Source organism: Poeciliopsis prolifica, unplaced genomic scaffold (genome assembly GCF_027474105.1).
Source record: "Poeciliopsis prolifica strain line A6 unplaced genomic scaffold, Auburn_PproV2 SCAFFOLD005, whole genome shotgun sequence".
Lineage (NCBI taxonomy): Eukaryota > Metazoa > Chordata > Actinopteri > Cyprinodontiformes > Poeciliidae > Poeciliopsis > Poeciliopsis prolifica.
This window is the reverse complement of record NW_026562380.1, coordinates 945,956-967,315: the sequence shown is the minus strand read 5'-3', so window position 1 is coordinate 967,315 and position 21,360 is coordinate 945,956. Positions and strand designations below refer to the sequence as shown.

Below are 21,360 nucleotides of genomic sequence, written 5' to 3'. Positions count from 1 at the left end.
TTTTAGTTGTAATAACAAGCTCTGCATTGACTTTATATCGTTCCTCTTTAGGTCCAAAAATAATGACTTCAGTTTGCTTCTGTACAGCTGGAGAAAGTTTTGGCACATCTGCACATTTATCTGGTCTAAACATTTATTCAGTGATTAGAAGGGGTCAAAGGTCACCTGGTGACATCATAATGTAGAGCTGAGTATCAACTGCATACTTATGGTATCTAATATTATTTTCTGTTGTGACCTGAGCTAGTAGGAGCATATAAATATTGAATAAGAGGAGTCCTAAGATTGAACTTTGGAGTACCCCACATGTGACATTTGACCTCTTTACCTGTAGTGTTGCAGAAACAAAACAATCAAAACAACAACAAAAAACAACTTTTGAAGAAAGACGATGACAAGTTCTTTTTTTCTGGCAAATGTTTAACTTTTGAAGCTCAGAAATGTCATATTTTGATTTCTAGAATTTTTCTTTGAATAATTTTAAAAACCAAGCATCTTTTGGTGGGAATCTACTTATTTCTTTTCTTTTCTTATTTCTCTATTTTTTGCAATTGTACAAATATCTTTAACACTGGGCGGCCATGTCTTGGTTGGTATGTAGTTGTGTCATACTCTTCCTATTTTAAGGTCAGACACTTTAGCAGCATTAAGTGAAATATCCAAAACCGAGAACCTTATTTTATAACCTTTAAACTGTTCCACAACTTTATCCTTGACCTTTCCACTGTGTTTCTTCGTCTTCACTCTGAAGCCTTCACAGAACATAATTTTTACACACATGTCATATTATCACTACAGAATTATTATTATAATTATTATTATTATTTTTATACGAGCTTTTGACTGAATTTTTTAAAAAACAACAAAAATACCTCCCCTGTGGTGGACGTTTGACCGTTGTTTCGAGTCGGTCGTATTTGACGGCGGCACCACCACCGTAGAACAACGTTAACCAGCAGCAATGGCTCCAATCGGTTATTTTAAACGGACCACCCGCTTTTGGATCGGTACAATAACGGCCTCGTTTGCGTACTTTACTGTAAGTAATTAAAACTTTCTCCGACTCAACATAACGAGGACAAATATTAAGCGGTCCTGACAAACTTTTATCGAGCGTTATGTACAGTTGGGGTTACCTGATATATCCTCCCCTGGTTCATTTAAATTATTTAAACAACGTCTGCTGCTGCAGTTCAGTTTAATGTTCTTCTCTTACGCCATCTAATGTATCCTATTAAGTTAAAAACTGTCAATACGGCTATCGTGTTGATAGCTAATCTTATAAATGGGAATTAAGGTTGGGCTAAACAGACCAGGTTAAAGTCCATTTCACATTGACTGGCGCTGCAGGACTGACGCCGCAAACAGCAGCCAGTTCATGTTGAAACAGCAAAAAGCTTCCTGATTCTCCATCAAAATGTCCGAGTTTATGAACGTTATTATCATCTAATGTGTGCTGCCCTTGCAGATTAGGCAGGAACATCAAGGTGGGTCAGGTTGCCCTACAGTGTAAGTTGTAGATTTATTCTACAGCTAATTGGAAAATAAAAAATGTTGCCCTGTTGTGATCCCCTTAGAAGAGATTAAACATTTCCAACATGCCAAACTGTATTTTTCTTAAGAATTTATCCTGACAATGCTGTTCAGGTTTGACCACTGTCAGTTTTTTAGTTTGTTTTCTTTTAAATTAAACCTGATCTATTGCATTCACAACCACCTGCAAAGAGCTAAAATACATAAGGCTCCATATAAAAACGCTGATAAGTGCCTACTTTAATATTTCAAGCACCAAATATGCATTAATACCCATTAGTACACAAAGTAGAAGCTATCTGAGCACGACAGTGTTAGGTAATATCTGCAGTTTTCCTTTTTTCTGCTCTTCTGGGACTAAGTAAAAGGATTGATTTGTTTACATTTTCTGTTGTCATGAAACATGTGTAGAATAAATAAAATAAATTGTGTATTACCTTTACTGAAATTCTGCCATCTTTGTTGAAAAGATAAGCAAAGTGACATAAAGCTAAGAAAGCAAATATTTTCCTGAAGTCTACAAAGATAAATCCTGGAATAAGCAAAAATGTCAAATTTAACATGATTATTTATTGATTGATATTAGAAGTTTGTGTTTCACATTCAGTTTCTGGTTAACTTTTGCTTTTTATTTATTGTTTTTATTATTATTCCAGTTTTTCTTTTATGGAAGAAGTTTGTTAGCTTGCCTGTGTTGCACTGTATTTTTATTAATTGAGGGACTGCAGATGAAAACTGGCCTTTTTGGCTAACTTTAGGATATTTTCAAATGTTCATTATCTCTTTTAAAATAAAAATGCAGACGTAAAGATCACAGAAAATTAAAGCAGAGTTTAATTCTATTTGTGCCGTTTTAAATGTCAAGGAAATCAGACAATTCGTCGCTAACTTATGGTGAAATAATCCAAATTGAATTTCAAACCCACCTTGACTGTAAAATAATAAAAGGATATTCATTCAGATTCACTTCATGTGACTCTGGATGTGCAGAACCGACGAGTTAAAAGCCAAACCGATTCGATTCGGACTCTTGAGAAGCCACACTTTGTTGGTCGGAGTGGGAACTGAAGCAAAGACTCGTTTATTGGAGTTTCACACTTTGTTAGTGTCTCTCTGTAGCTTATTGTCGAACTGGACGCCGACGGCCTCCTGGTCTTCACGGTATTCATAAATATGACGGCAGAGTTGAGTTTAAATGATGCAAAGCAACAAAAACCACATTAGAAGAGAAAAAGTTTAGATTTAGGGACCCAAAAAGGCACATGTGAAGTTAATCCCAGGCCACACTTTTCTAACTTGTTTTTATTCACTTATTTAATAATAAATGTTAAAATTATTTAAAAATATATACTTATTTTAATGTATTTATTTTAAATGTTTTTGTAAAATATTTTAGTCATTGTACTTTTATTTTTTATAACTTGTTTATAACTATAATTGTGTTTTTACAACAACAAAAAAAAAAGGTACAAATCACTTTTATGGAAAAATGCAGCGTTCTTAGTAGCTTTGATTACATTTTGTCAAAATGTATAAACAAGAAATAGCCACAAACTGTTTGTTTTGGGTGTTTTACTTCTTAACTCTCCACTGTTATTTTGCAGCTGATCGTGTTCGCACCGGATGTAATCCCTTACGATTGCCTCGGTCCGTTTGGCAGCCTGTGCAGACACCTGGTGTACTACCATGCTGACCTGATGTACAAAGGGTAAGAGATTAGGAGGTGAAGCAGCGAACACAGTGTCCCCTGATGAATGATGGCTTAAAAGGTTAACAGTATGTAAATCTTCAGCTCTGCTAGTCTGAAAACAGCTGATGTGTAAGCGTGTCAGCTGATCAGCTCCATTCAAATGGAAACAGGGCCGTTAACACCTATTGAGTGAATCTTAAATATAGTGGCTCCTTAAGTAGCCATTAGAGTCATATGACTGCTGCAGTTTCTGCTGAATATTAGGAGAAATTCAAGTCATGGGACAAACAGATCAGATGTTTCTGTTCTTCAAGGTAACTTTAGTGATTTATCTGTTATAAAATGGTGGAAGTAACATTCAGTCTCCATGTTAAAACTTGCTGTAAAATTATGGATGAGGTGGTTTTTCAACCGTATGGAAATTTTTTTTTTTTTTTTTTTTGCATCTTGAGTCTCATGATCAACAACTGGATGTTTCCACTGGCAGAAGAGACAACAGGAAGTAGTCGGAGGATGATGGTTTACTTCATAATTGCGTGAACAAACTAATTCATGTGCGATTTATTTGCGTTTTTCAATTAGTGGAAATACCATAATATTGACAAAGGCAGCTCCTGACTGACTGGTGGTTGTTGCTTGTTTTTTCACCCTTCTATTATTTTTGAAAGGATTTCTGTATTCTGCCAGTTATCTGCTGTAAGGAAATGCAGTGGCGGCAGCAGTCTAGCTCTGTTGCCCTGCAGGAAGAAGGTCTTTTTGGGTTACAGTTTGCATGTTTTCCCTCTGTGTGTGGGTTTTCTCCAGGTGCTCATTAATCATACAAACTTTACAGGACTTCATTTCCAAATCCTTCCATATCAGTCAATTTTCTTTGCAAAGTAAAGTAGTTTTGGTACATTTTGTAGTTAAATAGTCATAAAGATACTCAAATTTCACTTGTATTTAATGTTTAATTGTTCAGACTAATTTTAGTTCATTTATTGTATTTTGTTCATTGGTACCGAATGTAATTGTGGTGTTTTCTGTCTTATCAGCTGTAAAACAAAACCTAAAGTTTCAGAACCATCCATCATCTGAACCTGCTTGGTGTTGCAGGTTTTTGGCTTCAAAACTGTCAGCAAAATAAACAAAATGTTATATTTAACATAGTTAACTGATTTTAACTCAGAGAATGTTTTCTGTATCACTTTGTTTCTGCTTTTTGATGCTTGTTCAAATTGTTCATTTTGGAAAGTGAAACTTTTTTGAGTTCATGTTCTCTGGTTCTGCAAAAACACAAAATCTTACCATGTATTCTTGGTCTAATTTCTAGTTCAAATATTTTAGTAGACTTGAAATAAGACAAAACTGACTTGTGAATAACTTTTCAGCAAAATATAGAAGCTTATTTTTGGTAAATAATTTGTTAATATTGATATAGCAGGCAGATTATTTCACTTATAAAATTAAAATATCTTATTATATGTGAAATAATCTGCCACAGGAACTAGCACATTAAAAAAAAAAACCTTAAGGAATTATTTACTTAAATCCAGTTTCTATATCTTGCTGATAATCTGGTTATAAATGAGTTTTGTTTTATTTCATGGTTGCTAAGATATTTGCTGTAGAAAAAAGGCTAAAGACAGTTGTTAAAGTTTTTGTGTTTTTGCAGGGAGACAGTCTGGTCCGATGTCAAGGCGTCTGTGATTTGCGTAGACAAAGTGTCTCCAAGTCTTGTGACCCTCTCCTGAAACTCGGGGGTGGGGGCGGGGGGTGGGGGGACGTGAACCGGGTAAGTCCTGTCCAGGCCAGTCCTGCTGTCCCAGTTTGTAGTTATAAAATAAAAAAAATTGTAAAAGCAGGATAAAGAGTTTTTTAGAGGGACAAACGAGAGAAATTGATGCTTTGAAGTTCTCTTTAGGTGATTAAAAGGGTTTTTCTGTCTGTTTCAGGTGGTGGGCTGCCGTTGCTGTGCATGGCTTAGAAGCTCTTTACGCTTTGAAGCTGTGCAGGTAAGACTGCAGCGACCCTAACCGTCCATTAGGTGGTGCATACAATAATTGTGAGCACAAATATCACAGAAAAAACAAGTTTTTAAACAATTTTATAAACAAGAGTTAGAATTTGTTGTGGATTTTCTCTAAACTACACAAAAACTTAAATAAATATATATCTTATTCACTAATGTTTAGATAAATATTTCAAGGTTTGCTGGATTTCTGTATCAAGTGTTTGAAAGTTCTTGTTATTCAAGCTGCACAGTTTTGTAATAAAATGTAATCTAACGTTTAATTAAAAGCCTAAATGTGGAAAACATTCTTTTTTAAATTTAATACATCTGTTAATAAGAAAAGTAAAAAAAAAATTCTCTGTCTGAAGTTAAATCAGACTAAAATGTCCTTGTTTTAGGTCAGAATTACTGATTATTTCCATTTCCTAAATACTAGAAAATTTAGCGTGAAAATTTCTAGAGAATTTTTTTTGTAATGTTTATTATTCCTAGTGTCTCAATTACTTATTGACGTAAAATTTTGTATATTTTATATTTTAAACAATGATATTGAAATCATTAAATTGGGGTTTTGTTCTCAGACAGATAAAAAATGCATTTATATGTCAGTTTCCCTGCTCTCTGCTGTAGAATGTAGAAAACTATCACAAGACAGTAATAACAGTGATAATTTTTGTCATATAGTTGGTAGAGATGCGCCGATCCGATTTTAATGTCTGTATTGGTCCTGATATTTTTAAAAAATGTAGATCTATTCAGTCCAATTTTATGCTTTAAATATTTATTTAGACGCTTGAAAACTGTTTAAATTTAGCCTCAAAAAGTAAAAATAAACAGCATTCACACAGATTCACAGCGACGTCATGCTTTAACATTTATTTTTTATTTTATTTAGAATCCAAACTTCAATTTCTGAACAATTAAAATCTTTTGTTGCTGTTTAGTTTTTACATGTTTGATAAAAAGTAGTCAAACTATTATTTTTGTCAATTTTAGTTGAATTATGATTTGTTGTTACATTGTCTAATTGCACCGACTGAACAAATGACAAATTGTTTCATGTCTGATCAAGCTTGTGAACTCACTGTATTTTATCCTACTTTGTTCCAACACTTTGAACCGTGGGGCTTGTCGCCTCGGTGCGGCTTTTCATCCATTCATCCATTATCTGTTCACCCTTATCACTAGTGGGGTCAGGAGTTGCTGGTTAAAAAAAACTTTGCTTAAAGTGAGGTGTGCTCCAGAGTCCGGAAAATACGTTATTTGTGTATTTAATGTGCAGAGTTGTCAAATCTGTTGTTTCATGTTTATTTTTTTAAAAAAGAGGTTTTAAGTTGATTTTGTTTTTCAGTTTAGGATCAGTGTCAGCTGATAAACCTCAGATATTGGAAGTGAAAAAATGCATCTGTATTTTTTAATTAATTTTTATTGGTTTTTTTCCAGTGTTGGGCTGGAAAAGTTTGAAAACTTGCCTTGAAAATACTTGAAACATGCTTGAATTTCAGCCATACAAGCACCAGAAAAACAGGATCACGTCTAAAAACTGTCACTAACGCTTTTATGTTCATTTATTTTTGTTTCCTCACAGAGACAAAGGCATCAACCACCCGAACACTCGCTGGCGGTGGTTCATCCAGACGTTGCTGTTCGGCTACGCCTCGCTCTTCCCGCTCATTAGATACAACCCGAAGCGCCACAAAAGGTACTGAACGCGGCCGGCGGAGCCTTCAGAGCGAAACAGCTGAACATTCCTGGTGCCTTTTCCCCCTAGAATGAGGGAAAACCGATGATATAAACACTAGAAATTGAATTAGTGTCTCTGTTGTAACCTTTAATTCACTGGTGCATACATTTTAACTACATTCCATCTATTTTCTATGAAGGAAAGCTGGAGAAAATGTTTGAATTGATGTTAAATTAATAATATTGTTGACTGCCTTCAGATAGATTTTATGTGCAATACAACAGGAGTCCTGGATCAATTACTTTGTGCTCTAATGATGTTTATAACAAGCCTGCGAGGTGCAATAGAGATTCCTCAACTGCTGCTCAGTCGTAACGTCAGGCACAGGTACGCTGCTGTCGGCCCGAGAGAAGATTTTAAAAAATGGGAGATATTTTCATATTACCTCAGTCACTCTACGGCGCTTTCGCTTCCTGTCGAAGGTGATGAAAGTCTTCAATAAAGACAATAATTTGCAAACTGGTTTCCGTTTCATTTACGTTGTTTATCTGGATTTTCTCTGAAAAAAACCATTAGATTTGTGGTCTGGGTGGAATTACAACAACATTTATTTATTTACACCCTCTAAAAGTCTTTAAATTAAGACTCAAAAAGTAAAATTAAACGGCAAGTCCTGCTGCAGACCTTTAGGTCAGACTGATGTTTGGACTTTGGATATAAAAATACAGAACCTCAAAGAGACAGGATCATGTATTTTCCAGGCAGATACTACATGTGTACATGACAATTAAGTAACTATGTTAGTGTCAGCTGTTACAAAAATCATACATGTATATCGAATATGACTTAAAACAAAATTCTCCCTTGAAATTAGGCCTCTGTCTCTTTAAGAAGCTCCTGCTCTTTCTGAAACTGAGCTCATCAACAGCAGATTGTGAAAACTCAGGTAGTGATCTTTTTATTTTGCACTTTTCCCAGATTGTGTCCCAAACACACATATTGCTGAACTCCTTCTATTTGCAAACGTTTCTTTAGTGCTTAAATGCATCAAATCTGAATAAATAATTGGAATTAGCTTGAAGTGCTGATAATGGTTAGCCTGGTCACACAAGAATGAGAAAAATCACACTTCTGATTAAAAACTGGGATGAGGTTTTAATTGAGTCATTAAAGTAATTTAATGACTGAAAACTGGGGGGAAAAAAAACAACTTTTACCTGATCCAAATAGATTCACAACCCGTTCCAGTTTTTAATATTTGGAAAGCAATTTATACAAATGTACCGTTAGTATTAGGGTCATACTAATAAAGGATGAAAATAAAATAAAAATAGTCACAATATTAAGAGAATGAAATTAAATGAGAATAAAGTTAAATAAATAATACAGGAATAAAATCAATCTTGAATAAAGGCATATTGTGAAAAAGTTTCAATAACGCCTTTATGCTTGTAATTTTCAAAATTGTATTTTCATGGCTGTATAAATGCAATGTTTTATGTAGGAATACATTTTTCTTTAGTGTTCAAATGCTAAAAAAATTAGCATTTAATATATATTTTTTTAAATTAAGTGACGCGTGTCATACCTCTGACAGTTTTACTACAGTAACTCATAATGGAGTAAATGGGTGTTTTTTAATGTTTCTACCTGTCAGAAAAACCCAGATTCAGTCACCATTTAAAAACAAACATCAGAAAATCAAACAAAGAATCTTCTTGAAATTGTTTGGATGTTCACCATAATTTTATTTTAGCTTCGTCAGCAGGACAGTTGCATTGCTCAACCTCAGGTTTTACGACTCAAAGCAGCAGCATCAGCAGCACAGGTTTTCACATCGCCCTCTGCTTAAAGACATTAAGAGCTTTAGCTCTTCTTAAGCAGCCCAGGCTTAATTACACAACAAATGCATTTCTGTCCTTTTTCCCTTTCATAAAATCTGCACAGAAACAAAACAAAAACATTTGTTCGCTTTTGTTGTCTCTCTCGGACTCTTCTACGGTTAGGTTTATAAATACAGAAGTATGTACAGCTTCTTAAAAATATATATACTCTGAAAACATCAACTTTTATTTAGGGGGCGCACCGATTTATTTGCGCCAATGTCCTTAATTTTGGGAGATCAGCCGACATTTCCACATGAAGACTGTCTTTATACCTCATCAAAGGTCTAAACCGCTGTCCTGACCGTTTGTCACTACGTCACTTGATCATTCCAGGCGCCATGATGGACGTCGGAAATGAGGGAGAGGAGTGACGGAAAATATTTTTGCCAGTTTGTTCTTGATTTATATTTCTATGAACGTAACACACCTGGTTGGGGTTCACAGACGGCGGTATTTGCAAAAGTTGTAAACAGCTAGCTTAGAAACCGACACATTCCTCCTCCCTCCTGACACTTTGCCTGAATTCACACCTCATGATTTATATCATTATGTCATAAAAACCGTTTACACCTGAGCAGCCTTAAAAACGTACAACAGACGAAATGCTAACCAGTTTGTTCCCGTACATGCTGGGCTACATGACTGCGGTATTGTCTTCATGGTTACGGTTAAACGCGCACCTTCTCCATAAGGCAATATTTGATATATGAACGTTGATGTAATTACCTTGTAAAAGGTAATTTGCAGCAGATTTGTTTGCTGCGGTTACACTCAGGCGTCAACAGCTGCCAGTCGTTATGATTGACGGCTGCGATGCATCTTTCCTCGTTAAAAGTTATGTAGTAAAATGACAAGTTTGGTTTCTATCCTTGTCTGTTTGTGCAGCAACCTTTAAGGTGAAATCAACTAAATAGAAGAGATATTAAGCTATCACATGTTTGTTCTTTTGACGAGCTTCAAAGGAGCGCGTTGATTGTTTTGACGTCCATCATGGCGGAGCAAGTGGAAAGCTGAGCAGCGTGACGTCACACAGTTAGCGACATTTCAGACAAGAAAAGCCTGGTATCCACCAAAATGCAGGTCTGGCTTTTTAAAGAAACTGCAATCTGTGAACCTCTACTTTTAGTCTTTTCTTGCGTTTGTATAATAATGGGAAATTATCTTGAAACTAACCACACCATCCAACCTGCAGCTAATTCAGAGTGTTTTATTCTGATAAGCGCTAGATCCAGAGATCGGTTATTGGTTGGTTATTGTCCTACTGAAGGATGTGTTGGGAATCCCTTCCAGATTTATTTACACTCCACCTTATTTCCTCTTGTCTCGTTTTGTTTCAATCACCGGTCCAGCCAGCATATCGAAGGGTAGCGCTCGTTCAGCGTCTTGCGCAGCTGAGTGCTTTGCGTCTTGTCCCTGGTTTCCACCACACACTCCACCTGTCAACACAACAAACACGTATACTTTGTTGCAGAGTTAGGGGGACGCCTGCTAATCAGCCCAGACCTTTCACCTTTTGGCAAACAACGTAATAATTAGTCTGGGCCGAAGAGGAGCCCAGAGATTAAGAGACTTTTCATCTTGTTTCCAATCAGAATTAGGGAGATTAGAAAGCGAGTCCAGGAAAAAGTGTTATATGTGGTGTGAGGATTTGTTATGGAACTTTATGTGGAGAGACTGGCGACGCTAATCTGCCTGCATGACCTTTTAGAACATGGCTAGATCCTGGGAATTTAAAACTTTATTTTAGGGGTGTCCAAAGTGTGACCCGCTGGCCATTTGTGGCCCTTGAAGTGATATTGCGTGCAATTAAAAACAGCAGTTGAAAAACTCACAAAATTTGGCCTATAAATCGAGAGAGTTTTAAAATTATCAGCAGCATAATTTTCTTATGAATTATCTTTTCAAAATAAATTCTCTCAAAGGAAACAAAACAAAAGAACAACTCACAAAACTGTGATGGAAACACTTTTTTTTTCACATGACCAACAACTGGACGTTACTACTGGCAAGAACCACGAAGAAGACAAGGACAGGAAGTGGTAGGACGACCACTTCCTACATATTGACTTAGGAACAGAAATATTCACAAGATTTTAATTGCACTTCTTATTTAATCAAAACACCTGAATTGTCATGTTGAGTGTTTTTATTTTTGCCAATAGAGGAATATTGATAAAGTTTTACACACATTTGTAATGGAAACAGTAAAAACACATTTATTCAGACTTTTTCTGAAAAGCCACATTTGCTGCACTCATATCAACTTTTATTTTTTATTAAACTTGGGTAAATTTAGCAAGAGTTTTTAAAGAAAGTGATTCAAATTCTTTCTTTATTCTTTCTCCACTGTTTGTTCAGTGGTTGGACTAATAAAAAGTAATTTAAATGTAGATTCTGTGAGCAGTTTAGTGATAGAAACTTAGCGATATTTGACATTTATTTGTGAAAGTCATACAATTACATAATAAGTAGTTTTAGATATCACAATAGCACCACAAAAATACTGTGATAAAACTTCACGTCTGTATTGCCAACCTCTACGAATTGGTGAAAAAAAAAACTATTTTGTTAGGATTGTTTTGTTTTATGGTTGGTTAAATAATAATGTTTCCTCATTATTCACAACTCAATTCTGAAATACTTGGGAAATTAAATGTTTTTTAACTCATATTTTACAATTTTCCTCAGAGTTGATGCTGAATTAATTACATGACAAATTAAAATAATTTCTTCTTTCTTTTTTTTTACCAAAAACTGGGTGATAAAAGTTTTCAGTCTGGAGCTTTGGTCTCAACTATCCCCTTTTTTAAGGACTTCATAATTAATTTGATTTGTTGTTTTGGTTTTGTTTATTTATTTTGGATATTTTAAACATTCCAGTATTAAATGTTTGTTAGAATTTGAAGTTTGTTGATCTTTGAGAATGTGTCCTGAACTATTAAATTACTTGAAAATGGTGTCAAAACAACAAAATTATTGTTTATCGCAATGACTTCGATTGATCATCTAGCAAAATTTGGCCTAATTGCAGCGTCTCTGAAGAAGCCTCTGACTGAAGACTCTATGACTAATGAAATCAGGAAAAAGGACAGAAAAGGACAAATTAGCCGCCTACCTTTGCTTTGAAGACGTCTGACTTGTCACTGTGTCTGCGATGGCAGACGTCCAGCAGTCTGGGTGGAGAACGAAAACACGCCGAGTTAAAGAAACGACTGGCACCAAAATGGGAACAGATTAAGTCTGAACCTGTCCTTACCTGACGTCCTCTCTGGACAAGACGTCCAGCAGTTTGGCCATGTCTCCTGGCCATTCTCCCAGCTGCACAGAGAATTTACTGACCCGGTCGTCCAGCACCAGGGCCCGGTCCACACACTGCCTCACCAGGTCCGGCTCCATGTTGGCGCTGCTCACCACAACAACCACCCTGCAGTAAATGAAGCTAGTTACCACCCAGCTGTGATATTGTCAGGGCGGCAACTGGGTCAAACCTCAGAGTTTAGACTGAAACCAGACAACGTTCAAATATCTGACCCACTTTTTCCCTCTCAGTTCTGGAAGTTGCCCTGCCAATATGGCAGCCAGTCCCATGGCTCCCACTGTGTCCACTGTGGAGTGCTCCACCTCCTGAAATCGCAGCATCGCCACCAGAGAGTCTTCCTCGCTGACAACAAAACAGAAATCAAAATTCACACACCGAATTCACCAAGTGACGGATTAAAGATCACAGTGGCGAGATTATTCTGGAGATACGACGTTGTTCGTCTCACTTCTTCAAAAAAAACAGTTTTTTTGGTCTCATGGTGTGGATTTGTTGGGAGTTGCAGTACCTGACAGGAATAACTTTGTTTATCAGTTTCTTGGACAGATGGAAGGTATTTGCACCAAGCGAACGCTCGTTAAAATCTGAAAAGAGAAACAATACCGACTAGTAAGAAAAGAAATGTATTTATTATGTTCTGCCAACATGTGAGCAGAAAGTTAACCGATTTCATCATCATCAGCGTGACGACCTGTATAGATAACGGCTTGGAAAGTTACACAGTCAAAAATGATCAGAAATAATTTCATATTTAGACAATAAAAAATTATCTTTCAAAGTCACTATTTTGACCATAAAATTTAATACCTAAATTTTAAACTAAATATTTAAAGAGCAAGCTAAACATTTAACTTAGAGGTAAATATTTAGCTAATATGCAAATTTACTTGAAGCTTGTAGCTAAATAATTAGCTTTGTAATTAATGTTTTGCTTGGAGGTAAATATGTAACTTACCAGCTTAATATTTCGTTTAATGCCAAATATCAAGTTTAATGCATGAAATATTTAGTTTGAAGTTAAATATTTATCTTGCTAACTAAATTTTTTATTTTGACAAAAGCATTTAATTTTGAGCTAAAGATTTAGTTTGGTAACTACATATCTATTTTACTGCTAAGTGTTTAACAGTAAATATTCACGACAAGCTAAAAATCCCAAATTAATGCTGTTAGTTTTTGAATGTGTAACTTTATGAACGACATTTCAAAGTTTGATGGGTTTTGCATCAAAGCGCATCAGCAAAGAACTGTTTGCCTCTCACCTCCATACAGCTTCTTATTGGGGTTGCTGTGCAGGTTTTTGATCGGACCGTCTGTTTTCAGAGATTGTAGCAGCAGGGGGAAACCTTCTGGTTCAACTCCCTGTTAAAGAAAGTTCAATTTTTAATATTTAAATGTACATAAGTGTTTAGAGATAATGATATCCGGTGTGGTTAAAGTCACAAAGGCAGATTAGAAAACAATACTTTCTCGTTCAGATCAACCCAGAATCTCCTGGGGATGTTTGATTATTTCATGTTTCCACTGCAGCCCCTGTGAAAGCTTTACTATTTACAATACGAAAATTAGTTTTCTTTTCTATTTTAGAGCTTTGGATTATGAATAACTTTTTGTAAAAGTTAGTTTTTTTCTTGTTTATGTTCACAGAAAGTGACATGTAAAAGTTACTGGAGGTAACTTCTGCGAAAATAAACCATATTTTCTATCAAAAAAACCTGTAAAAGTTAAATCTGGAAACAAATTTTAAAAATAGAACAAAACTAACTTGAAAGTAAAGTTTTTTATGAGCTTGTTTTAAGTCAGTAATTTTGATAAAAAAGTTCTAGTTCCACTTGCAGATTACTTCACTTATAACATCTTGCTACAAGTGAAATAATCTGCCAATTTCATTCATTAATACTCAATAATTACTGACTTAAAACAAGCTCCTATATCTTACTGAAATGTTATTGTCCTATTTTAAGTGTACTGAGGTATTTGCACTAAAAACTAAGCAAAAATACTTAGTAATATTTTGCTGTTCAGCAAACAACAAATGTGCAAAATATCCTTTTTAAATTTGGGACATTTTTTGTGGAAAAAATTGACTACTTTCTTTGCTTAATTTTATTTTATTTCTGGCCCACAAATATGTTTGACCTGACAGTTTCTGCCCATGTGACCAAATGTTTGGATCTGGGAAGAAATCTGTAACTTCTAGAAAATGTTTGTCACATTGTGAACAATCCATGTTACATAGGCTGCACAAAAAGAAGCTTTATGATCACCATTTAGTGCAGTTTATGTGTACTTACTATAACAAGAATCTGGGAGTTGAGGTATTTGAGGGCTGCGGCGGTGCTGGCCAGAAGTCCATACTGTCCTGCTGCAGGAATAACCACTGCATCCACTTTGGGAACCTGGTCAAAGATCTCCATTCCCACAGTTCCCAGTCCTGCCAGGTACACTGCACTCTCATCTCTGGAAACAAGGAAAAGCTTCGATGTGCTCATGTGAGGCTGCAACTAGCGATTATTTTAGTAATCAATTATTCTGATGATTGATCCAGTAATCAATAAATACACATAAACAAATAATTTAATTCTATTCTAAAATAAGAAAAAATAATTTTATTGCCTCATAAGCAATAGCATGGCATTCCTTTAATAAACTGTTGAATATCTGAACCAAAGGATGTAGAAATTTCAGCCATTTCTGCATAACATTATTAAAATTTGGGATTTATCTGTTGATTATTTTTTTGTTTTTATTTTTTAGAATATTTGAACAGCAAAAGTTGCTTAATATGAGATTATTTTTATTACAGAATTGGAACCAATTGAAGCTAAAGCTTCTTGGTAAAACATATTTATAGACAAAGTTGTTTTTCTTTATCCTAAGTACAAAATACATATATTTTTTGCACGGTTTTGACTTAATAATTGCTCTAAGTGTATTGTTCTTAGACCATATCCTCCAGTTAATGATTAATCTATTACTAATTTTGATGTGTATTGATGATTTTGATTATATTTCACAAAATGTAATGTTTAATGCTTGTTTCATAATTGATTGTATTATATTTTTATGATGTAAAGAACTTTGAACTGCCTTGCTGCTGAAATGTGCTGCTATATAAAGAAACTTGAATTTAATTAGTGATTATTTCAGTAATCAATTAATCACAATTAATCCGATTAATCGTTTCAGCGCTAATATTTGAATATATCAAAACAACCACACAGTATGGTGCTGCCATCACCATGCTGTGCAGTTTGTTACCCTGTTTACTCCATTTAACGATTAATCAATGACTAAATTAGTTGACGATTATTTGAGTAATCGATTAATCTGATTAATAGTTTCAGTCGTGTCCTCTTGCTTTACCAGCATATCTGAAATCTGATATTACAAGTTTTAAAATGAGACTGACTCTTCCAGGTAGAGGTATCCGTTCTCTTTGGCCAGATGGCGGGCGTGGTTCTGGGAGTCGTGGCCGGTGCCGCCGTACGAGATGACCATGGCGCCGTAGTCTCTGTAGGTACGCAGGCGTGGAGAAGAGCAGCTTGATGGCATGATGGCGAACACTGGTATCTTCAGCTCGGTCGCATGGTGAGCCACGGCCATGGAGAAGTTACAGTCGGTGGCCACGATCACTCCTTTCCTCTGCTGCTCCTGGGAGGAGACAAACTCACGGTTGTCATTGTCACCCTGATTCACAAATGATCTGAACAGAAAGAGGACTTGTATTTACCTGTGTGAGGGAGGTGAGTAGGTACAGCACTCCTCTCTCCTTCACAGAGCCGGTGTAGTGAAGATGCTCCTTCTTCAGGAAGATCTCCATCCCGTACTGCTTGGACAGTCTGGAATACTGCGCATAAACAAGCAGCATCATCTGAAATGCTCACTGGCTGCTGCTTTCTGTTCAAACTAGTCATGAAAGGAGACCTACGGTGGAAAATTCACATCTTTCTTCTTCCATTTGCTTCTAAAACAAAGACTGAGCACTTAAAGAAAACACACACACAGACGTTTTTGGGCAAAAACTTCATGTTTTTTTTGGTGTCTGGAAAATGAGCCACTTCAAAAACCTTCCAAATGTAACGACACAAATCAGCACCCGTTACCTAGCGACCCCGGCAGAGTTCCGTATGTTACCTAGCAACCCAGCCAGCTGGTTTTACTGCGGTACAATGGCTGCTGGAAAAGGCAAGTGTTTTGTTTTTGACTTACCATCCACAAACCACTTGCTTACATCATAGTAGATGAACTTTGACCCACTCTTCATTCCAATGTAATTCATTGCAAGTTGCTCAATTCTCATCTCCCTTCTCTGCTCTGTCTCAAATTTCTTCCATTGACATGGATTTCTCTGGCAGAATTTCAACTGAATCAGCCTCCCTAAAAGTTAAATACACAACACTCTCTGTTTCCCTCATAAATTCACACAACTAGCGTACCGTGCAAGGTGTCTTCTGTATCGCAGACTGGATCGTGAAGGCTGCCGCGCTGATGTCCTCAAATCGGAGGAACTGAGCCGGAGGTTTGGGGATGATCCTGAACTCACTCACTCTTCTGGTTTTGGGGGGATCCATGAGCTTCATCTCAGGGGTTACAGTCACGCTGGTTTGGTGGTACTTAATATCTCCATTGAGAAGTTCCTCCTCACCAAAATCCTTGAGACGCTCCGGTTCAATGAGAGTCGGCCGGCGGCCCACAGCGCCGTTACAGACGGGTTTGTAGGAACCTCCTGGTAGACTGGGGCCAAGACGCAGTTCCTCCCTGAAATAACACACAAATGAAGGATAGAGAATAACTTTCAGGTGCTAATGTTTTTGCCAGAAGGTACTAAACTCATGAAACCTCTACTAGAAATTTGTAACCAAAAGCTTGGCAAATCTAAATATCTTAAGATTGTTCAAAGACAATCCCCAGACCTCTGATTTGGTCAAACGTTTTGGTTCCTCAGGCTTCTGAAAGACCAAATTGTAAGCACTTTCAGTTTACTAATAGGTGGTATCACGGTGGGTCAATAAATTAATCTTATTGATTTTAAAAAAAATTATTCTCCAGATCTAATTTTTAGAAAATATGGATAATTTCCCACTAGTACACTCCTTGGGTTTCCATAGTTCAGAGTGATGCCAGCACACCCACGGCAGCCATTTTGTTTGACAAGCATTTTTCACAGCATCTATTTCTTGGACTTTGAGTTCACGTCAATTCTATGACTCAGCTAAGCTATAAATAATTTTTTCAGTTATGAGAATAAAGTCATAGTATTACAAGAATACAATTAATAATTTTTCTATGAGAATTGAGGCTCGTAACTTGTTTTAGAATAGAAACCAAGAGGAAGAAAAAATTATTAAAATTGAATGAAGGTAATCAATTAATCGCCACGCCATCCTCCTCCTAGCAGTTCCTGTCGTGCTATTTGTCTTTTCCGCCTGTAGTAAGTGATCACGACTCGTGTGATGTGAAAAAAGTGTTGCAGTTTTGATGCAACCAAACAAAACGACCTCATTCTAGCTTAAAAACCTTTATCTGAAAACGTTATGAGACGTTTTCCTTACATTTCATCTCTAAACTGTGACAACATTCAAGATGGCCACACATTTACTTCAGTCTGATGCTTGTATCTTCTTAACAAAGCACTTTTATCACAACAAACACTTTTAAAATGACAGTTTCTGGTATTTCCAGGGTTATAAGGAACAGGACTGGCCTCAGTAAAAGTGTAGACAGAATAATAAATCCTTCAAATCTGAGCTGAACTGATTCATCCTTCACATCTATCCAAGCGTTAAGTGGCCGTGACTGATTACATCAATAAGTCTACTTATGATGTATGGGTTGGTTCAGTTGCTCTTTTAAGGGAGATGTAAATTAAGTGGCAATTTAGAGCTGAAGGGAGGTTAGTTTGATTTATAACAGCTTAGTAAATGGACACAATTAATCTGAATTGTCTAATTTTGCTCCATATATACTCTCATTTATCAAAGGACACCAAACAAACCTGGTTTGGACCTTTTTTTTTTTTAAGCATACTTTGAAGTGTAATTTATAGAGCAGGCCTCCTGCAACATAAAGGATTACCCATAATGCATTAAGTAATGTGCTTAGGCACTAAAACAAATCAAAATGGATTTAGCGGATGTGGTTTTATTTTGCTAGACGGCCACCAGGTGGCGCTGCTCTCTCGGGTAAATCTGTCTCTGCAGACAACACCCTGCTCTATTTCTTTCACAGTGGTCTATTATAAGCAGCACATTCACCTTTCACCTGGTCTCACGAATCCATTACACGCTCTGCCCCATTTTATCCGTTATGTACTGAAACCTGAGTGTCCTTATAAATGTGAATGAGAATAAGAGAAAAGCTGCACCTGCAAGGGCAGCGTTCAATAATAATAATAATAAAAAAAGCATCAAAGGAAGGAAAAGAAAAACATGGCAACCTTGAAGAACCTCTTCAAAGGACAAGAAGAGGGGATGAAGTGGTAAGCAGGAGCTTATTCTGCTTCAAATGGGCCAAAAAATAACGACGGAGGATGAAGCAAAGCGGGTCAAGGAGGCATTTAACCCAGCTGGCTTTTATCATTTTAACAGGTCTTCTTCAAAGAGTTCATTTGGATGAATGGTGAAGCTTTTTCTGAAGACCCTGAGTGCTGACGGTGCTTTATTTAATGTTCACTGCATAAACACAAAATCTTATCAAGTCTTCTTGATAAGTTAACTTGAAATAAGACAAAACTAACTTAAGTAATTTGTTTTAAGTAAAGAAGTTCTTAATTTTGATGAAAAAGAACTAGTTCATCGGCAGATTAATTAACTTATAACATGGAAAAAATATCTTCTCATAAGTTAATTTATCTGCCAAGTATTTTTTTAAATCAATATTAAGAAATTATTTACTTAAAACAAGCCTCCATATCTTGCTGAAAAGTTACTTTAAGCTAGTTTTGCCTTATTTCAAGAGTAATAAGATATTTACACTAGAAATAAGTAAGACTTTGTGTTTTTGAAGTGTACCAAGCATTTCTATGGTCTAGTTTTTCATGTAAAAGTCTTAGCACACTTGAAATAAGACACTATCTTACATATAACCGATTTAAGTCAAGATACCTTAATATTTCACTGATAAAATAGGAAAAATGCCATAATATGTCAGTGAAACTAGAACTTTTTCATAAATGTTATGGGATTTACTTAAAACAAAGTTACTTTTTCTCTTATTTCAAGTGTAGTGAGATATTTGCACTGAAAACTCAACAGAAATACTTGGTCAGATTCTGTGTTTTGCAGTGTTGAGGTTTGGCATCAATTGACTTTCTTGGCAGGTTTGCTTTAGCCTGCATGAGTGCAGAACTAAAAGTATGACCAAATGACTCTTAGGAGGTTCTTCTTCTGTTTCTGCCTTTCTGGCTAAACAATCAAAATGAACAGGAAACCAAACAGAGGAAGAGAGTTTTCTGGGAACTGGATGGACCAACAGCGAAGGTAAACATGAGAGAGGACCAATAATCGCGTTTCCATACAAATGTGAGCAAATATTTGATGATATTCTGGTAACGGTGGAAAAAAAAACAAACAAACATAATGTTGCAATTGCTGTGTTTCCATTAAATAAGAAATAATATTTAAATCTCAAGTGGATAAGCTTGTTCACGCAATAAATAATTAAAAATTATAGCAGTGATGGTCGTAAACAGCTCCAGGAGATGTATTCATAATTTAGTCGTGGCGCTAGCGCTCATAATCAGTCAGCCATGAGAGGAGGCGACGAACCTCTTTTATTTTGGAGCGTTTTGGGAAAATTATAGTCGCAGATTTTACAGAAGAGCAAGGGATTCAACAAGCCCAAGGGACACACAACTTTTTATGAACTGTGCCTTGCCATGAGAGCTCTAGTGAAAGGAAAAACATCATCCTCCGACCATTTCCTGCCATCTTCTTTATTTTTTCACTTTTGTTTGAAACAGATAAAACAGACAACAGGAGAAGCAATCAGTGGGACAGAGCAAAACATGCCTATTCATAATCAAGAACAAAATTATTAGTTTACCACAACTTTTCTGTTTAAAAAGGAATAGGAAGAAGTGAACACTTTTTTAAAATCCTAACCCTTATTTTCTTCGTAGTTTTTGCCAGTAGTAACATCCAGTTATTGATCACGTGACTAATTTGACGCAAAAAATGTTTTGTATGGCTGACAAACCACCTTGTGTTAGCAAAAAACAAACGTTTTTTGTTTTAATAAAACTTGAACTTGTTAATTTTATGGCCGATAAAAACGCAGCTCCAAAGATTTGCGCGCATTTGTAATGGAAAAGCAGCTAACGTTGCAGTTGGTAAATTGGTTGCTATCTTGGAGCGGGTCAGGGGTCAGGGGTCAGGGTCTCTACTGGTTGCTACGTCCCACCTCTCCCAGAACGGGTCATTCTCCTCGCTGTCTTTAATTGCAGGCCTCGGTGAAAACAAACGCTCCAGCCTCTCGTTCAGGTAGCTGGAGTAGAATAACTGGGCCGCAAAGTTCATCCTGCTGCTGCCTGTCCGAGGGATAACAGGACACTGACTGGAGCTTCTGCCCGACCCAAGCTGCCTGCCCCGGAGGTATTTAAGAGCGGATTACCTGCAGACACATGGCGGCTGTGGAGAGTCTCTGCTGTGGCTCTATTCCTGGGCGCGGATTACTTCCCCTTTCTGTGACGCGGTGCTAATCAGACGGTCTAAGGAGATAGATGGAGAATTAGGGTTTATCTGGAGGCAGGTGAACTGAAAGCTACACACAAGAAACAACCATGGAGTGAGAATGAAAAAGATTTCAGGGGGAAAATCTTTTTCCCTCCCATGCAGTTTCTTGATTGACTGCATGGGAGAGAAAGAGTTAATATCAGTTTAATAACACAGAGTTAAGTTTATTGCAAAAACAGAAAATCTTACTTAGTTTTTTTGGTCTAGTTTCTAGTGAAAATATCTTAGTACACTTAAAAATTCACAGACTAACTTTTTATCAAGATAGGAATTTGTTTTAACTTAATAATTCCTAGTTCTACTAGCAGATGGTTTCACCTGTAACATGGGAATTGTTACCTAACAATATCCTGTTAAATAATACAACCGTGTTGTGCTATTTTTATTTTACATGCCAAGTATTGTTGGTCCAGTTTTTTGTGTAAATATCTTAGTACATTGAAAAAATGCAGAATTAACTTAGAAGTAGCTTTTCAGAAATATACAGTATATTTATATTCCAGTGGAAATAATACTTTTT

The 21,360-nt window shown here is 36.3% G+C and overlaps 2 protein-coding genes across 2 annotated transcripts; one reads left to right on the top strand and one right to left on the bottom strand.

The window, feature by feature from the left end:
* The first annotated feature begins 891 nt into the window (after positions 1-891).
* tmem254 (transmembrane protein 254) lies at positions 892-7,419 on the top strand. The gene is made up of 4 exons (XM_055029360.1): positions 892-1,039; positions 3,138-3,241; positions 5,158-5,217; positions 6,805-7,419. Exons 1-4 carry the CDS (start codon positions 962-964, stop codon positions 6,923-6,925), a joined length of 363 nt encoding a protein of 120 aa, XP_054885335.1. The 5' UTR covers positions 892-961; the 3' UTR covers positions 6,926-7,419.
* A 1,099-nt stretch (positions 7,420-8,518) lies between these two features.
* On the bottom strand, positions 8,519-20,703 carry LOC129359608 (L-threonine ammonia-lyase). The gene is made up of 11 exons (XM_055029356.1): positions 20,509-20,703; positions 16,545-16,866; positions 15,839-15,955; positions 15,518-15,759; positions 14,400-14,565; positions 13,368-13,467; positions 12,614-12,689; positions 12,322-12,447; positions 12,043-12,210; positions 11,902-11,959; positions 8,519-10,222 (listed from the first exon to the last, which is right to left on the bottom strand). The coding sequence occupies exons 1-11, from the start codon at positions 20,622-20,624 to the stop codon at positions 10,124-10,126; spliced, it is 1,590 nt and encodes a 529-aa protein (XP_054885331.1). The 5' UTR covers positions 20,625-20,703; the 3' UTR covers positions 8,519-10,123.
* Positions 20,704-21,360: the final 657 nt, after the last annotated feature.